The following is an 18,249-nucleotide window of genomic DNA, read 5'->3' as shown; positions in this document are numbered from 1 at the left end:
TATGCTGGGGGGGGGTGTTACGAGAAATGTTGCAAAGCTTTGGCCATTGGGCTTTGATTACATCTGCTTGAGCATAGTCCCTCCCCTCTCCTGCAGAGTACACTATATATACACACACGCAGTCAGACGAATCTGTTCACTAGGTCTTACTATCCTACTCAGAGTTGGAATGTGTGAGATCTGTGTGTAGCCTGCCTGAGCTTGAGATTGTAGGGAACCGAGTAGGCACATGGTTGCTCATTTGTAAGTGTGATCCCACTTGAGAAAGAGACAGTGATAAAGAGAGAGGGAGAGGACAACGAGGGAAAGGTGCCAGAGTCAGTATAAGAGAGACAGAAAGAAAAAGAAAAGAGGCAGGGAGAGAGTACAAAGCATTTCCACCTGTTGTACAATGGAAGATTGTGCAGTGTCTTTCTGGATTTACATCGGCGTAATGTCCATCCTTGTTGGTGGAGCGGTGAAGAAGTTTCTGGCATTCCATATCGTTGCCATGCCCTCAGTGGTGGCATGGCTGGGTGCCACTCTGCTGGTGGAAAGACTGTGTGCCCTCTGCATGCCCGCTGTGCTTGCAAGATTGGTCCTCTGTGTTTCCTGCTGGCTGTACTTTACGTGGGCCACCCCCAAACCCTTCCTGCCAGTTGAAGGCAAGGCTGTCTTCATCACAGGTAAGAACAAACCAAAGAAGTAGAACAAAAACATAATTAGGGCATAAAATGAATAGGCATGTGTCATAGTTTAGCATTTCTTTATCTTTTCATTTCGTGGCTGACTCAGAGGATCATTATGTATTGACCTGAAATGCACGTGAATTGATAAGCAGAGAGTGTACAAACAGATGGGAAATGTAGGTCATGCTGGGTGGATTCTGTTGTGCAAAATTGCCACAATTATATTAAGATTACTGTTGTTTTTGTGTCTAGTGATTCAGTAACTTTAAGAGGTAAAATGAGGATGCATTGTGACATCTGCATTGTGACTGAACGAACAACAAATTTGTACACTTCTTGTCAGCACATGCTATGATTTTGTATGGGAAGTCCCATATTAATTACTCTCCTGATCAGTCACTTCTGCTCACCAAAACATCCTGTCTTATGTTTGAGTACCGTAGATCTTGATTCAGAACATCTTGTACTTTGTAAAACAACCTTCTCTATCCATTGACCATATCAAGCTAAATTGGATGTAATGTTCAGCTCTGTATCAGTATTGACCCATATTTTATGGCAATGAGGAAAACACGTGGTACGACTTAAATTATATTGGTCATGTGTCTTTCTATTCAAGCTAAGCCAAGTTTGAGTGGCATTTGTAAGATATGCATTATGATTGTCTTATCTATCTGATGTGTTGTGTGTTAACCTTTATTGTGTCCTGCCGGTGAACTATGGAGTACTCTAAGATGATTTGGCTTTTTCTTAATTGGCTGAGCTAATCTGATTCTAAGTTAAATGATCTTATGCAACAAAAATGCAGTGTAAGCCATGAAACAAATCAAAGAGCTGCTGTGTTGTACCTGGTGGTATACTTAAAGCTCATTTACAAATTACAGCTGTATTTCTCCACTTGCACCTTTGGAAACTGCTTCTTTAAGTGCTCTTTGAGGCTTCTGCAGTTGCACTGAGTGTACTGCTTTAAAGGAATATTTCACTCAAAAAAAAAAAAATTCTGTCATCAAGTACATTGCACACTTCATCCAGTCACCAAGATTTTAAAACTGGTTTTGGTTTATGGCTTCTTACACATACAAAATAATAGACAATTATATTAGCTCAATATCAAAACAATGAGTGTCGAAAGGAAGTTTGTATGTGTACATGCATGAGATCTGCAACCAGCAGCTCTTAGAAAGAATCTCACCAACACTGTGGAATTGCTGGTTCAGACCTTGAGGAATAAAGGTAGTTATGTATTGATTTATTACTATTACTATTTGACTGTTAAGCTGTTTTAGAACTCCTGTTTAATCTGGATCATAAGCTCCTTCAATAGATGTTCTTGATTACCTATTATTCAGCCTTTTCTGCAACTGAGTCAAACCACAAAATTTAAAAAACTGAGAGGTGCAAGACCAAGATGAACCCTGATGAGTTTGAGTAAATGATATGTACTATATATGTATGTATGCATGTGTATAATATATGTATCACACTTGTATGTCTGCATACTTTATTATTACCCTGGGCTTTCAGAATAAAAATTTCCTTCACACTCTTTAGGTTGACTGCCCAAACAATTAAAGGAAAGTTTTTCTGTTAATAATTTTATATAGTTAAACTGTTATTGTCAGTTAATTTTTGACCGTGTCAAGTTTTTTTTTTTTCCTTAAGCTGCCATGATAAACAAACAGGCATGTCCATTTCCCTTCAGTTGGTTCACTTAGCAGGGCAAGGGGTTTAAATTAATTCGGTTACTCCAAGGCAGCTTATGTCCCTTTGATGGACGTGGGTTTCTCAGAACTAACTCATATGGGTTCCATAAATCCCCCAAAGCTGTCTGCCGTCTATTGGCACGGTAACCAGCAACCCAATCAACCCCCTTCATTGCTTGTTTTAATACACGTACACAGAACCAGCATGAGCTTCTGAGGTTGGCAAAGAGCACACTACTTGATTATGTTTTTCTTCATTTTCTTGTCTTTGTTTCCATACTACCAGCTAGCATGTAATGACATGGTATTGTACTTTTAAGTAATATTTCTGATGGACATTATATTTTCTTAAATTACCCTTCTCAAAGCTCTAAGGCATCACTCTTATGCCAAAAACCAAATGAAAGTGGAAAACCTGTAAACCTCTTACAAAGCCAGCAGAAAGGCACAGTCAGGGCTTGAAATGCTGTGAGGCAGGGGGTTAAGGTTACAGAATTGGCTGACTACACAAACTAAAGTCGTTAGTTTGGATAGAGTCAAGCTGGAAAATCGCCTATAGACTACAAGGCCAGTACACCTTGTACATGTTAATCACCAGCTTTGGAAATATAATGTTGAAGTGTGTTGTCCACTATGCCAGAACTCCCAACATATAAACTTCTGTAATCCTGATTTCTAATTAATCAGAGGCGTCTGTTCCTCAAAGAATATTTCCTTTCTACATAATGAAGCCGGCTTTCTTTAATTAAAACATTTTTATTGCTAAGGAGGATTTCCATAAATTGCCCAATAAAGAGAACAGCACACACATTTACGTTCTTCCTTCTTTTAACTTTGATGATACCCTGTAAATACTGCATAGCCAAAACTTAAAACTGTGTATTCACATCTTGCTATATGTCGCTTTCTCTCAATTTCACATTGCCAGTGAATCATGATGACTGAACTAAGCTGTGATTAACACCAGGTTTTAGCACCACGAGCGTGTGAACTTCTAGTGTTAAATAAACACACGCTCTCATCTCTTCATCTGTCCGCACTAACATTTGCATCTTTAGACTATCCCCAATTGAGTTATGGAGATTTGTAAGAATTAGGCAAATCAGTGTATAATTCATTCAGAACCCAACATTTCTATGAAAAGTATGACGTCAATCCGGATCTGTAAATGAGCTACTAAGTACCAAGTGACATTAGTCTGTATGTGTGATGAAGGGCAGTGGGAAATCTGATCACTTAGCATGAGGCACACTCCATTGTGTTTACATGCTGAAGACAGCAGGAGAAAGCACGATTAATCCCATATTATTCAGAGACCTGAATGCGAGCCACTCAGGTCTTGCATGTGAGCTCACAAGTGAGTGAGGCGAAAGATGTATATACCTTGGTCCCAAATATTATTTAGATAAATAAATTATTTATTTAGACACTTAAGCTACACTTAAAAGTGTATAGATGATATAGAATTTTAATTATATATTTTTTTGTAGTATTATTGTTGTTGTTATATTTTCTTATATTTTTCTTATTTTTTTATATTCTGCATATACACATCTCCAAAATAGTATTTATTTAGACACTTAAGCTACACTTAGAATGTTTGTAAATGTCTTAGAGTGTATAAATGTCATATATTATTAATAATTTCTTCTTATTATTATTATTATTTTCTTATATTTTGTATATACTCTATTACAAAATAGTATTTAGACATTTATAAATGTATAAATATTGTTTAATTTTAATACTTTTATAGTAATTGATTGTTAAAAAAAAAAAAAAAAAAAAGTGAAGTTAGTTCTAAAAGTCTAGCATTATTTGTTTGCAGATGCCAATTGGTTTGATATTTTGCATCTATTGCAATGCCATTCAGGCATTTTTAAGGGTCGTAAAGTGTCCTGCACATTTTTGGACCACTATAGTATACATGTGTGTCTGCCTCGTTTCTGCTTCATTGTCTCTCAGTCACCTTCCCTGTTTCTTGTTTAGCTCTTTTTTGCTGAGGCCAGGGAAGTTCCACATATTGCTTCGCTGATCAGCACACAGTGTCAGTACCGACTGTCCTCCAAGCCCTGTGGGCTTCACTGCAATCACATGTGTGTGTGGGAATTCAAAAGTGGCTCATCAGGGCTCTGGCAGGCCTTTTCCTTACCCAATGTCCCTGGAGCAACTCCAGAATGCAGGCCAGTTGAGTGTGGGATGAGATATGCTAGACCCGAGATGTCTAATAATACCCATATCAATGTTCCATAACAGCACATGGTAAATATTTGGAGAAAAAGGTAGGGGAGGGACACCTTTGGTATTCTTGCCATTGGTCAAGTCGGGTGAAGAGGTTAAACAGATAAGGAAGGTTTAGGCCTAAGTGTGGCATCGTGGGGCCAGAGTTCAGAGAGGATTCATTGAGCACAGATGCACAAATGAGATGTTGACAGACCTCAAGCTATACATCACCACCAAATACTTTTGAATGTATTCCTCATATTTCATTTAGCAGATTATAATTGCAAATAATACAATAGAATGCACTATGTAGCACATGGGATTATTTAATGCACAACATACATAAGCTCTGTTTTTACTGTCAACATCTAAAATGAAAATTTTTATCAGTGTATAAGTGTATATTTTAGTCAGACTGATGAAAACAGAAAATAATACATTACATCAGGGGTCTTTTTCAGGGCAAGGACCCCTTAGGTGATAGAAACATGGAGCAGGGACCCCCAATACAATAGCTATTAAGCATATAACCTTCGATATTAATAGAAACTAACCATATGATTAAGAAGTTATATTAAGTAGATCAGAAGAACTATGCACATTATTGTTGTTCTAGATGCATCACTGTCTGTAATATTACTTTTCATTGTTAAAACTGACATTTATGCATCAAAATCAAAATGTTACGATAAAAATCACAATTCATTTATTGTTTGCAGTTGTTGTAAATTATTTTAATGAATTTGCAGAGTCATTCATTTTAATTTTACTAATCAATGGACAATTGGATTGGACAATTAACTATTTAACTTGAATTACAAGTTTATTAAAAATTCACATTTAAATTGTACAGTCAATGGACAAATACACATTTACTTGAACTTTAGCTTTAGATTTCAAACTTCACATTTTATTTTTAGATGGACAGTTAAGAATCAAATTATTGAGTCACTAAAATTGAGGCAGATGTAATATAGGCCTAAGCAACGGCTCTGCTCCACCATAACAAGAACAGCAATGTACATTGAGACATTTAAGATTATTTACAAGTCATTGCTTTTACAAATAATTGGAATGGAATTGTAAAAATATATTAATAGGCTATGAATATTTTTTTAGTAATCTATTAGTCTGCATTTACATTGTGCACATCTATTTTGACATGCCATAATTTTGTCCCATGCTTGTATCACTGTCGATTGCAGTTTTGGGAGTGAATCACGCATTTATATGTAGATGTAATTTCCAAAATTTTGCAGCGTGTAACTGGCCGTCGGTCCTCTTGCATGAAAAACAATACTTTTATTCTGTGGTTTAGCTATAGCCTCCATAGACTGATAGTCTCGTAAGCGCGAAAGACCACTCACTTTACAATCACTAAAAAGCTGTCACTCATTTAAGTTTGTGATCTCACAACGTTCCATTAAAATCAATAAAGTTATCTACACTGCACAATGAATCGTTTACTTACGTCATGTAGTTGTGAGAGAGGATTAGCGAGAGAGCAGGCAGCACTTCGAACAAAAACTCAGGCGTTTGGAGCAGTGATTGATTCTAACTTAAAGCTGTAGTCCGTAACTTTTTTTGGTTAAAAATGATCCGAAATCAATATTTAAGCAAGTACATAACCAGCCAGTGTTCAAAACTATCACCTTACTTTAGCCCGATTCACAACGGTTAGCTTATAATAATGTTTTCTAATTTGAGTGGTACAGGGAGGTTTTTGGGGGAAATTCGAGCATGGCACTGCATCATTACGTCACTTCTGTAAACATAAAGAAGTTGTCCCGGCTAGTGGGCTATCGCATGTGAGGATCCTGCAGGTGGCGGATCGTTAGCCTTCTCTCACAGCAGTTAGAATTTATCATTAACATTTATCATTTTGATGGCGGATTGTAATCCAGAAAGGATTATGTGTTTATGAAACACATGTGACTGAAATTAAATTATTCCAGTTTTAAATGTGCTTCTGATTACAGATAGCCTGGGATTACACAAGATTTGTATTTTAAAGAGAACCAGTTCAAAGGAAGAATAATTTGCCTTTTGGGTTAAAAGAATTTCTTAATATGAAATTCGAATGGTATGACAATTGGATTACTGTGCAGAAATTGAAATCTACAGGCTAATACACACTACATACACATAGTCACGCAATGCTGATGTTGTTAACATTAACAATTTGAGAACAAAGTATAACAATAATAATAATTTGCACGGTTTGATGTGATATGAGCTAATTGATCGTTAGATTTAATCACCATTGGTAGCGCGATTTATTGTAATGCTTCTTATCCTCAGTTGGTCAGAACAAACGTGGCAGACTTGTTACTTACTTGTTCTGATGACAATATCTGGTGAAAATGCTCATTTGGGTCATATATTCCAAGACGTAGGCGAGAATCTGTGATTCCTAAGTACAGTATCCACACCGGTGTGGTGACTGGCAGCCACACATTCACCTCAAAACATTAGATTCATCCGCGCTGGAGCTGGTGTTGGAGCACAACCACGTAATGAAAATAATTCCGCAAGTTACTGCAATTGCAGGTTTCAAATAGAGATGGCGACAAAGAGGCAAAACTTACGGACTGCAGCTTTAAACACCTCTGATTGGTCATTGCGTTCTAGAGATCAACAAACATGCGTGTGATTAGCTACATTTCTCACTTCTGCAAGAACACGCTGTAAAAAGGAACATTTCACGTTCTCCGGAGCAGAGTCTCAAAAAACATGGAGCGTTTGCTAAATCTGTTTCACGAATAATATTATATTACATTATCATCTGAGGGTGCTCTTGCTTTCGTTTCAGAGTGCTTATATTTATATTTGACGTTATGATGTTTTTTACCCATGTTTTGACTTTTTTAACAAAAAATAATTTGTGATCAAACAGTGTAATTTTGTTTACTTGTGCAAATCTAGTACCTTGGAATGTTGCATCAAAAGCAGTACAGACATTTTTCGAGGCATGAATAGTCACAGTATGGTGCAGTTTGAAATTTGGCACATTGATATGCGACTTGGAAAAACATTAGAACTAATATGCAGATTTCCCTGTGTGATCATCTTTTTGGCTTTCACTAGTTTATGGAAAGTACAATTTTTTTCCACATAGTTCCTAGCATTACCTAAGAATTAGAATTACCAGAATTGGAATTATCGGGAACCATCTTAAGTACCAGCTGGGGAACATGGCTGGGAATAACTGACCTGGGCAATATTAAAAATAAATAAATAAATAAATATGAAGAGTGGTGATAAAAAGTTAAATGGCCAGGTAGGTACATTTATCTCAACAATGGCATAATTTATTAATAATAATCATCATCATAATCAGCTAAAATCTGTTAGTCTTGATTACTGTATTCTTAGCTCCCCCATTCTTCTGCAGGCTCTTCGTGTTTATTGAAAAATACTTTGTGGATCTGTTATGGATATCACACTGACAAAGCGAGGGCCCAGCTAGTGTACTGACAGATATGTGCATGTCCTCAGAGGACCTTGAGATAACACTTGCTTTAAATGCAGAGGTGTGATTGTTTTTGTGTGTTTGTTCTCCCTGGACACTAACTGCTGTTATCATAACTGGTATATAATTGTTTGCCACACATTCACAAATTAGAGGTGAAAAGTGAGGCCACAGACCATTGGACAGTGTATAAACATTTTCGTGCATTACAATTTTATTATTATTATTTTAGGTTTACAACTTTGACATCCCTGCCAACCTAAAGAGACACAGAATGGAATAAGTTTAGTTTGGATGGAAACAAAATTCCTAACAATACCTTTTTAAAAGAACAAAGATTATAAAACCTGGCACTCACAGAAAACATTCATTTCTAAAGCCCAGCAGTTCAATTATGTTGTAGACCTCACATTGAGAGAAATCTTTATGTCTGTTTGTCTATTCATGTCACTTTTGTTTCCAGAATCTGTAGTGCACTGGCATTCAGTTTCAAGAACAACATGCACATCAGGGGTAGAAAAGAAAAAAACAGAAAGTCTACAGTTACTCTCCTTTTTTTCAGCATTCTTCTGCGTGTTGAGGGTAAAGTTCCTGTGGATTTATACATTATTTGTACTCAAATGACCCTCATAAAGATCAGATGTTAAATTTCCTTATTAATGTGCCGTTCCCTGCCACCACTTCTGTAAATGTGTGTGTGAGTGTCAGATATCAAAATCATGTGCATGCATTTGTAACCATGGCTGCATTTGTTTCTAACACACTGAGTCCTAAATTGCATTTTTATCATTTTAGTAATAAAGCTCCCAAACCACAAAGTCCTCAAATCGAAGTTCACTAACACCAATATCTCTTTCAGGTGTGTAATCTAGTAAAGAGATAAGAGAGTCGTGTTTCAGAGATTGATGCGTCATACTATCATGCTACTTGATGTGGGGTGAAGACTTTATATAATTGTATTTTTGTTTCCTGTTGTACTGTTCTGATTTTGCTGAGGTCATAGTATTGAGATTACAATACATTTTACCAATGTTGACGATGCATCCTCATCAAGTTTTCACTCTTGTTCCATACAAGAAAGTTTCCTAAAACTGGCTTAAGTGTTCAAAAAGGAATCCAAAACAGCTATTAGGGTGATGATAATATTGATGTGGTCTTGCGTAAGATGCCATTTAAGTGAAATTACTGGGAAATTTTGCCAAAATGTGAGTATTTAGACTAGAGTATTTGGATTGTAATATATTGGCATACCATTCTCATGTTTCTTTCCCCTGTCTCTGTAGGTTGTGATTCAGGGTTTGGTAATGCTACAGCAAAGCGGTTAGATGCCATGGGGTTTGAAGTGTTCGCAACTGTATTGAACCTGGATGGAGAGGGAGCCAAGCACTTGCGCAGAGTCTGTTCATCACGCCTTACCCTCCTGCAGGTAGACATCACCCAGCCTCAGCAGGTACAGCAAGCCCTGCTCGACACCAAGGCTAAACTTGGCATGAGAGGTGAGGATTTACTCTTGCACTATGCCAGAAATACACACACACAATAACACTCCAACATGTTTGAACACAATGAACATAAAATACCCCTGTATGAATGTTCGTATATCAGAAAACTGCCAGCAACTTTTGGTTGCCCTGAATAAACTTTAACCAGCTTGTGGTTTCCATTAACGTTTCTGTTGAACCAGCTTTGGAACCATGCTATCAACAAAGCACCTCATTGAATTACCTTTAAAGTAGGTCAAATAAATCAATTCATTTGTGCTCCATGGGCACATTTTTTGTCAGTGCTGTTTACTTTACAAGAGATTCAGCGTAGTCAGGTATGTGTATGTAGTGTGCGAGCATTTTTTGTTTGTTTGTTTGTACGTGACCAACGTGGATGTTTAATCTCAGAGAAAGTGTTGGGAAGAGGAGGGGATGGGGTGGAAGGGTGGTGTATAATTTGGCAGTTCATCAAGGGGCTGTTTTATTTTCAAACATACACACCACAGCGCCAGGTGGCTTATGACTTTTTTTTTTTTCAGAAAAAAAAAAAACGGTATTTTTCCATGCTGCCTTTTTCAAAACTCAAAGTCACTAGTTCAGTATTTTATTCCTTATTCTCCTCAATTTAGATGCTAAGCTAAGGGAAAAGTGAGGACATATTTGAATGCTCATACAGTATATCTTAATATCTGATATAGTTTTGCAAATTTAGTTTTTTTCCCCTTATACACTCACAAAAATAAAGTTTCCATAAGAAGGGTTTCACAGTCATGCCATAGAATAACCATTTTGGGTTCCCGAAAGGACCTTGAACAATTCTTTAAAGACAGTAAAAAAAAATATTGTGTGAATAACTTTTTCATCTACAAAGAACCTTTTGTGCCATGGAAAGTTTCCATGGATGTTAAAGGTTCTTCATGGAACCATAAATCCCAATAAAGAACCTTTATTTTTAAGATTTCTTAACTAACTCAATCTCTATGTATAATAATGTTAATATAAATCACATGCTGTCATCACAAACAATTCTATGCAATATCAGCAGATAAAACCCAGATCACTCAATCCCTCTGTACTAAGCCACTCTGTATCTCTGTGATTCTCCAGATGTTCTTGAACAATCCATTAGACAGGGTTGAAAATGTGCTGTATTCTGAACCATGTGTTCTGATGGTGCTAAAGACAATAAACACATCCAGCACATTTGTACACTTAGGTGTCACAAGTTCAGACCAATGCAGATATTTTTTAAAAATGTGATGACCAACACAATGAATGACAATTTTGCAGTTTTGCTTCAGCAACTGTCACTTAAGAGCGGAGGTTCTCAACCAGCAAACATCCAAGTGGTCTGTACCTGTTACCTTGAATGTATTCCAACTTCTAAAATGACCAAATGAATTGTGGTTAATTCATAAAAAATGTCAGTGCTCCCAGTTTGTTAAAATTCATAATTACAGCATAAAACAGAAAGTAATCTACAGTATATTATACCTATGCATGTTTTCTTTTCTCTAGGTTTGTGGGGGCTTGTTAATAATGCTGGATTGTGTGTGAATGTTGGGGATGCTGAGCTCTCCCTGATGTCCAACTACAGAGGATGCATGGAGGTCAACTTCTTTGGAACACTCACTGTCACCAGAACCTTCCTGCCACTTCTCAGACAGGCTAAAGGCAGGATTGTGACAATCTCCAGCCCTTCGGGTACTGTACACGTACACGTACACGTAAACATACACGTGAGCTCTAACCATTCAGCTAGATCTTTTATACAGATATTATATATCCAAGCCACTCTACTCAGACTTCATCACTAATAAAAGAAACAGAAAAGAACGAGTAAATTAAATTGTACGCATGATGACACTTTTATGAGTATTTGCAGGTTCTTGTTTCAGTGCTAAATCTAATTAGAAGTCTCTCTGCCATCCACATAAAGCTGCCAGCGCTTATAAATGAATCTCTGTCACTCAGATGTTTATTTTACGCCTTCCATCTGGCTTTATCACACCTAACCAAACACTAATCGGAGCCCAAACTGTAATCCACCTGTTTTCCTTCCTTCTCAAGTGTCCACTAACAATTTCAACCGAGAGCAGCTCTCTGCTCAAGCTCATGCTGGAATTCACAGTTGGGAAAATCAGTGTGCTTTTAGCTTTGCCTGACTCCCCTGATTTTATCTCCATTTGTTTACTGCCATTGTGCCAAAACAGTGTGTTACTATGAGTAACAGCCTGGAGCAGGACGCTGTTGAGTTCTCTGTAAACTCTGGCGCACAGCCCTTTTAAATAAAGATGTCTCCATCATTGCAGTCTCACTGTAGAGGAAAACAAAATGTTTTAGCTGTCATGAGCAGCAGATGCTACTGTCACAATACAGATGAACAGTCGTTCTCTCAGAGGGCTTACAGGAGGCCTGTTGTCTTAAAACATCCCGTACATCCTCCCAGTGATTTGAACATAAGCCCTTTTCTTCTGCAAAGTCTTGAGGCAAAATTACACGTTTTATAAACAGTCACAATCTGCAATTAACCTCCACAGAGCTGCTTGGTTTCCACCGTTAAACTGATGATTGTCCTGGCTACAATCCAGCTTTTTTTTTTTTCTTACATCTTTATTACCCCTACAATGAATAACACTCCCTCAGCCAAAAAACACCACAATTTCTGGACTTTTGGAATGCGTCCCATAACGGTCTTCATTGTGGCTTTACCAGTTCTCAGGCAACGTGACAGTAATGTGGTAAAAAAAAACAGTAATGTGGTAGCTCTTCTTACGTAGTTTTTACAGCCTTTATCGTATCAGCCTGCTCGTTAAAATGTTCAAGGATATGCAGTGCTGTAAATTGTGATTGAGATATGTTTGTTTCTGCAGGTGAGCATCCCTTCCCTTGTTTGGCATCGTACGGGGCTTCAAAAGCTGCTCTGAATCTTTTTATCAGCACACTTCGTCATGAGCTGGAGCCATGGGGTGTCAAAGTCTCCACCATCTTACCCTCTGCCTTTAAGACAGGTGATTAACATTTTTACAATGACCAAGTTACATATACCAAAATATTGTATACTTCCAGTTTGATGATTCACCTATCTGTATACTGCCGATCTCTAGTCATGTCACAGTGGTTGTAATTTGATGAAATTTAGACTTTCTGCTATCATAAAACACACAGTGTTCAGGCAAATTGCCTGACAAGGTCTAAGGACACTTATATGGACGATTTGGTGTATAAACTGCAGATGACCTTTTTAACATCTAGTTCAATGAACTGGTTTATAGATTTTGGTTTATAACATATTGCAAGTTAAACTACAGGCAAGAAGTGAGCCATTTAATTCCTCCCCTTCTAAACACACTGCATTATTAAAAATACATTATTTTATTATTGTTCTTTAAATATACAAATATTTATACTTTTTTATTTATTCTTTGTTTTTATAGTTATGTATTTATGATTATATCAAAAGAAGAAGAAAAAAGTGCAAATATACTTTAAGTTTTAATGTTGTTATCAGACGCTTAATAAAACATATAAAAGCAACTTAAAAACACCACTGCTGTGTCCTGGTAAATGGGCCCATCAGATATTCTTAGACAAATGGGTTACATCTTGAGAGAAAACTGCCACGTCGGTTAAGTTCTCATTTGAGTTGTTTATTTACATCTGAGCCTCAGGGATCCATTAGGTTTGAGTCCTTCTCTTCACACGCCGACTGAACAGATAGTCCGGCCAAATGCAGGTCTGAAATTACAATATATATAACTGAATAAAGTGTCCCCAGACCTGTTTATGTCTCCAATCTGTCCTGGACTGATTTCTCCCCTACATTCATGTTGCATCATGCTTTCTGCCATTTCCTTAACTTGCAGGGCAGAGCAGTAACACAGAGTACTGGGAAAAACAGTACAAGAACCTGATCCAGAACCTGCCCCCAAGCCTTCTAGAAGAATATGGGGATGAATACCTGCTGGAGACCAAGGAACTCTTCCAGAGTTACGCAAAAACAGCCAATGAGGATCTGAGCCCTGTCATCAACACCATTGTGGACGCACTCCTCTCTCCTCGACCCCAGGTGCGATACTACGCCGGGCCGGGTTTAATGCTCTTGTACTTCATCTGCAGCTACTTCCCTTTTAGCATCAGTGACAGGTTCCTCCAGAAACTCTTTGTACAGAAGAAAGTGATGCCTCGTGCCCTTAGGAAACAACAAGGCCTGAGCCTCAACGTCAATAACAACAGCATAAAGGAGAACATGAACAACAACAACAACAACAACAGCCTCACAAAGATTAACGATTAGTTATGGTAAAGAGTGTAAGAACATCCTTTAGCACAACTAATGTGATCTACTTCTAGAGATTTGTTTCCATTGTGTATACTTTACTTTTCTCGTCTTCATTTTGTTGTACATATTGTGAAATATTTTGAGGGGATCACTGAATTGCACCAAATCATCTGTGGTAAACCCAGTTCTTAAAAGGCAGTTGACACTCTTGAACATCATGAAGATAATGATAAAAAAAGAGGTCATGCCCACAGGCCATATTTATAGTGAATACAAGTTCTCAGGTGAGGCAAAATCCAAACAGATAACATACGGTTTATGTATTCTGCAGAAGGCATCAATTCTAGGCGTTCACCATGGAGACACCTCAATTGAGTTTGATGTGAAATTTGAAATTGATCATTAACAGCCAAACATCTGAGACTCTCTTTTCATACTGCACTGAGGTGCTGATGATAATGTTACTATGATCAAACCAGAGTCAAACTGGTCAGAGTGCAACTTCAAGTAAATTTTTATTTTTTTTTTAAGTGACCAATGGGCTGAAGTGGTTCCTAAAGTCAGAAGTCCTTTTTAAAATGTATTTTACTCCATAGTTTTGCATTTGTTATGTTTATTTTTTTCCATGTCACATTTTGTGGTGTATTTATGCCATTTTGTTCTAAAATAAATCACTTAAACTGTGAATTTTATACAAATATGGAAAAAAGAACAAAAAAAGTTTTAAATTGTTCACTTGATCATTCTTAGAGTATATTAAAGTTGATTTTTTAAATAATCGATCTGTGTGTTTTTGTATTTCCTGTCAGAGAACATGAACAATGGCTTCCTTTAGCTGGTCAAAGATCTTTGTCAATGCTAAATGACCTTCTCTAATCACTGTACTGAAACCCAGCCACCCACTACTGCTGTGTTAATTAGCAATTGTATGTAGCTATGCTAATTGCAAATTTCAGTTTGTGTTATGAAGCCAGAGTCTTACAAGCCAGATATAACAGAGCAAGAAAAATGTTGATCTTTCGTTGCGAACTTGCGATACAGTTTTTCTGTATAAAGTTTCCAAAATGCACATTTTAACTATTCAGCAAAGGTACATTAAATGTATCTATTCACGGAAGATTTTTATTTCTGTTATTTTGAACTTTGTATTCATCAAAGAATCTTGAAAAAAAAAATCATGGTTTCCACATATATTAAGCAGCACAATTGTTTTCAACATTGATAGTAATAAGAAATTTTTCTTGAGCACAAAATGAGCATATTAGAATGATTTCTGAAAGATCATGTGACACTGAAGATTGGAGTAATGACTGCTGAAAATTCAGCCATTTGGGGGGAAAGACACTGATGCAATGCTACATTTCTCCAAATCTGATGAAGAAACACACTCATCTACAGTTTGGATGGCCTGAGGGGGGGAGGATATTTTCAACAAATGTTCATTTTTGGGTGAACTATTCTTTTATTTTGTGGCTTTATGCTTGAGATTTAGCAGCTTAATGAGACTGTAAATGTGAAACTGCTCTATTTTTAGGAATGAGAAGTGTCATGAGCACTACACCACTGATTTCATCCATAAGCTGTACTCTGCTGAGGGGAGAGGTGTCTTCCTGGGACACCTGCAGCAGGTACAGACTCATGCTTTATCACTGAAATAATCGTTTCAACAATGACTCTGATCCAAAGCTAGGGGTAATATTCAATTTATGATTTGTTTCAATATATTTAATTTCTTGCAACTAAACCACTATTCATAAAGTATTCAAAAACTTTAGTGCATCAATATACTTAGGACCATGTGATATTTCAGTTTTTGTTTTTTAATAAATCTGCAAAAATGTCAACAATTCTGTGTTTTTCTGTCAATATGGGGTGCTGTGTGTACATTAATGAGGAAAAAAAATTAACTTAAATGATTTTAGCAAATGGCTGCAATATAACAAAGAGTGAAAAATTTAAGGGGGTCTGAATACTTTCCGTACCCACTGTATTGCAAGTTAAACTACAGGCAAGAAGTGAGCCATTTAATTCCTCCCCTTCTAAACACACTGCATTATTAAAAATACATTATTTTATTATTGTTCTTTAAATATACAAATATTTATACTTTTTTATTTATTCTTTGTTTTTATAGTTATGTATTTATTATTATATAAGAAGAAGAAAAAAGTGCAAATATACTTTAAGTTTTAATGTTGTTATCAGACGCTTAATAAAACATATAAAAGCAACTTAAAAACACCACTGCTGTGTCCTGGTAAATGGGCCCATCAGATATTCTTAGACAAATGGGTTACATCTTGAGAGAAAACTGCCACGTCGGTTAAGTTCTCATTTGAGTTGTTTATTTACATCTGAGCCTCAGGGATCCATTAGGTTTGAGTCCTTCTCTTCACACGCCGACTGAACAGATAGTCCGGCCAAATGCAGGTCTGAAATTACAATATATATAACTGAATAAAGTGTCCCCAGACCTGTTTATGTCTCCAATCTGTCCTGGACTGATTTCTCCCCTACATTCATGTTGCATCATGCTTTCTGCCATTTCCTTAACTTGCAGGGCAGAGCAGTAACACAGAGTACTGGGAAAAACAGTACAAGAACCTGATCCAGAACCTGCCCCCAAGCCTTCTAGAAGAATATGGGGATGAATACCTGCTGGAGACCAAGGAACTCTTCCAGAGTTACGCAAAAACAGCCAATGAGGATCTGAGCCCTGTCATCAACACCATTGTGGACGCACTCCTCTCTCCTCGACCCCAGGTGCGATACTACGCCGGGCCGGGTTTAATGCTCTTGTACTTCATCTGCAGCTACTTCCCTTTTAGCATCAGTGACAGGTTCCTCCAGAAACTCTTTGTACAGAAGAAAGTGATGCCTCGTGCCCTTAGGAAACAACAAGGCCTGAGCCTCAACGTCAATAACAACAGCATAAAGGAGAACATGAACAACAACAACAACAACAACAGCCTCACAAAGATTAACGATTAGTTATGGTAAAGAGTGTAAGAACATCCTTTAGCACAACTAATGTGATCTACTTCTAGAGATTTGTTTCCATTGTGTATACTTTACTTTTCTCGTCTTCATTTTGTTGTACATATTGTGAAATATTTTGAGGGGATCACTGAATTGCACCAAATCATCTGTGGTAAACCCAGTTCTTAAAAGGCAGTTGACACTCTTGAACATCATGAAGATAATGATAAAAAAGAGGTCATGCCCACAGGCCATATTTATAGTGAATACAAGTTCTCAGGTGAGGCAAAATCCAAACAGATAACATACGGTTTATGTATTCTGCAGAAGGCATCAATTCTAGGCGTTCACCATGGAGACACCTCAATTGAGTTTGATGTGAAATTTGAAATTGATCATTAACAGCCAAACATCTGAGACTCTCTTTTCATACTGCACTGAGGTGCTGATGATAATGTTACTATGATCAAACCAGAGTCAAACTGGTCAGAGTGCAACTTCAAGTAAATTTTTATTTTTTTTTTAAGTGACCAATGGGCTGAAGTGGTTCCTAAAGACAGAAGTTATGTTTTAAATGTATTATACTCCATCCTTTAGCATTTGTTATATTTGTTTATTTTTTCCATGTCACATTTTTGTTGGCATATTTATGCCATTTTGTTCTTAAATAAATCACTTGAACTGTGAATTTTATACAAATATGGAAAAAAAGAACAGAAAAAAATGTAAATTGTTCACTTGATCATTCTTAGAGTATATTAAAGTTGATTTTTTAAATAATCGATCTGTGTGTTTTTGTATTTCCTGTCAGAGAACATGAACAATGGCTTCCTTTAGCTGGTCAAAGATCTTTGTCAATGCTAAATGACCTTCTCTAATCACTGTACTGAAACCCAGCCACCCACTACTGCTGTGTTAATTAGCAATTGTATGTAGCTATGCTAATTGCAAATTTCAGTTTGTGTTATGAAGCCAGAGTCTTACAAGCCAGATATAACAGAGCAAGAAAAATTTTGATCTTTCGTTGCGAACTTGCGATACAGTTTTTCTGTATAAAGTTTCCAAAATGCACATTTTAACTATTCAGCAAAGGTACATTAAATGTATCTATTCACGGAAGATTTTTATTTCTGTTATTTTGAACTTTGTTCAAGAATGTTTGTTTCGAAAAAAAAAATCATGGTTTCTTGATCTTTCGTTGCGAACTTGCGATACAGTTTTTCTGTATAAAGTTTCCAAAATGCACATTTTAACTATTCAGCAAAGGTACATTAAATGTATCTATTCACGGAAGATTTTTATTTCTGTTATTTTGAACTTTGTATTCATCAAAGAATCTTGAAAAAAAAAATCATGGTTTCCACATATATTAAGCAGCACAATTGTTTTCAACATTGATAGTAATAAGAAATTTTTCTTGAGCACAAAATGAGCATAT

At 36.7% G+C, this 18,249-nt stretch overlaps 2 protein-coding genes across 2 annotated transcripts; both read left to right on the top strand.

Annotated features, from left to right (window-relative positions):
- The first annotated feature begins 128 nt into the window (after nucleotides 1-128).
- Nucleotides 129-14,851, top strand: LOC107755122 (corticosteroid 11-beta-dehydrogenase isozyme 2-like). Its single transcript, XM_016571820.1, has 5 exons — nucleotides 129-665; nucleotides 9,350-9,562; nucleotides 11,069-11,254; nucleotides 12,424-12,561; nucleotides 13,417-14,851. The coding sequence occupies exons 1-5, from the start codon at nucleotides 392-394 to the stop codon at nucleotides 13,845-13,847; spliced, it is 1,242 nt and encodes a 413-aa protein (XP_016427306.1). The 5' UTR covers nucleotides 129-391; the 3' UTR covers nucleotides 13,848-14,851.
- A 1,540-nt stretch (nucleotides 14,852-16,391) lies between these two features.
- On the top strand, nucleotides 16,392-17,885 carry LOC107755123 (corticosteroid 11-beta-dehydrogenase isozyme 2-like; the record flags this gene model as incomplete). Its single annotated transcript, XM_016571821.1, has 1 exon — nucleotides 16,392-17,885. A coding segment is annotated over one exon (432 nt), but the record flags the coding sequence as incomplete, so codon positions are not given.
- Between the last annotated feature and the right edge of the window lie 364 nt (nucleotides 17,886-18,249).

This window comes from Sinocyclocheilus rhinocerous, unplaced genomic scaffold (assembly GCF_001515625.1).
Source record: "Sinocyclocheilus rhinocerous isolate Xijiao unplaced genomic scaffold, SAMN03320098_v1.1 scaffold591, whole genome shotgun sequence".
NCBI classification, from domain to species: Eukaryota; Metazoa; Chordata; class Actinopteri; order Cypriniformes; family Cyprinidae; genus Sinocyclocheilus; species Sinocyclocheilus rhinocerous.
This window is presented reverse-complemented; position numbering and strand designations above follow the sequence as displayed.

Excerpts from the sequence above, each read along its gene's own strand:
- LOC107755122 (XM_016571820.1), top strand. The coding sequence starts at position 392 with ATGGAAGATTGTGCAGTGTCTTTCTGGATTTACATCGGCGTAATGTCC. Across the intron at positions 9,563-11,068 it reads GGCTAAACTTGGCATGAGAG|GTTTGTGGGGGCTTGTTAAT; the intron begins GTGAGGATTTAC and ends TCTTTTCTCTAG. Across the intron at positions 12,562-13,416 it reads ACCCTCTGCCTTTAAGACAG|GGCAGAGCAGTAACACAGAG; the intron begins GTGATTAACATT and ends CTTAACTTGCAG.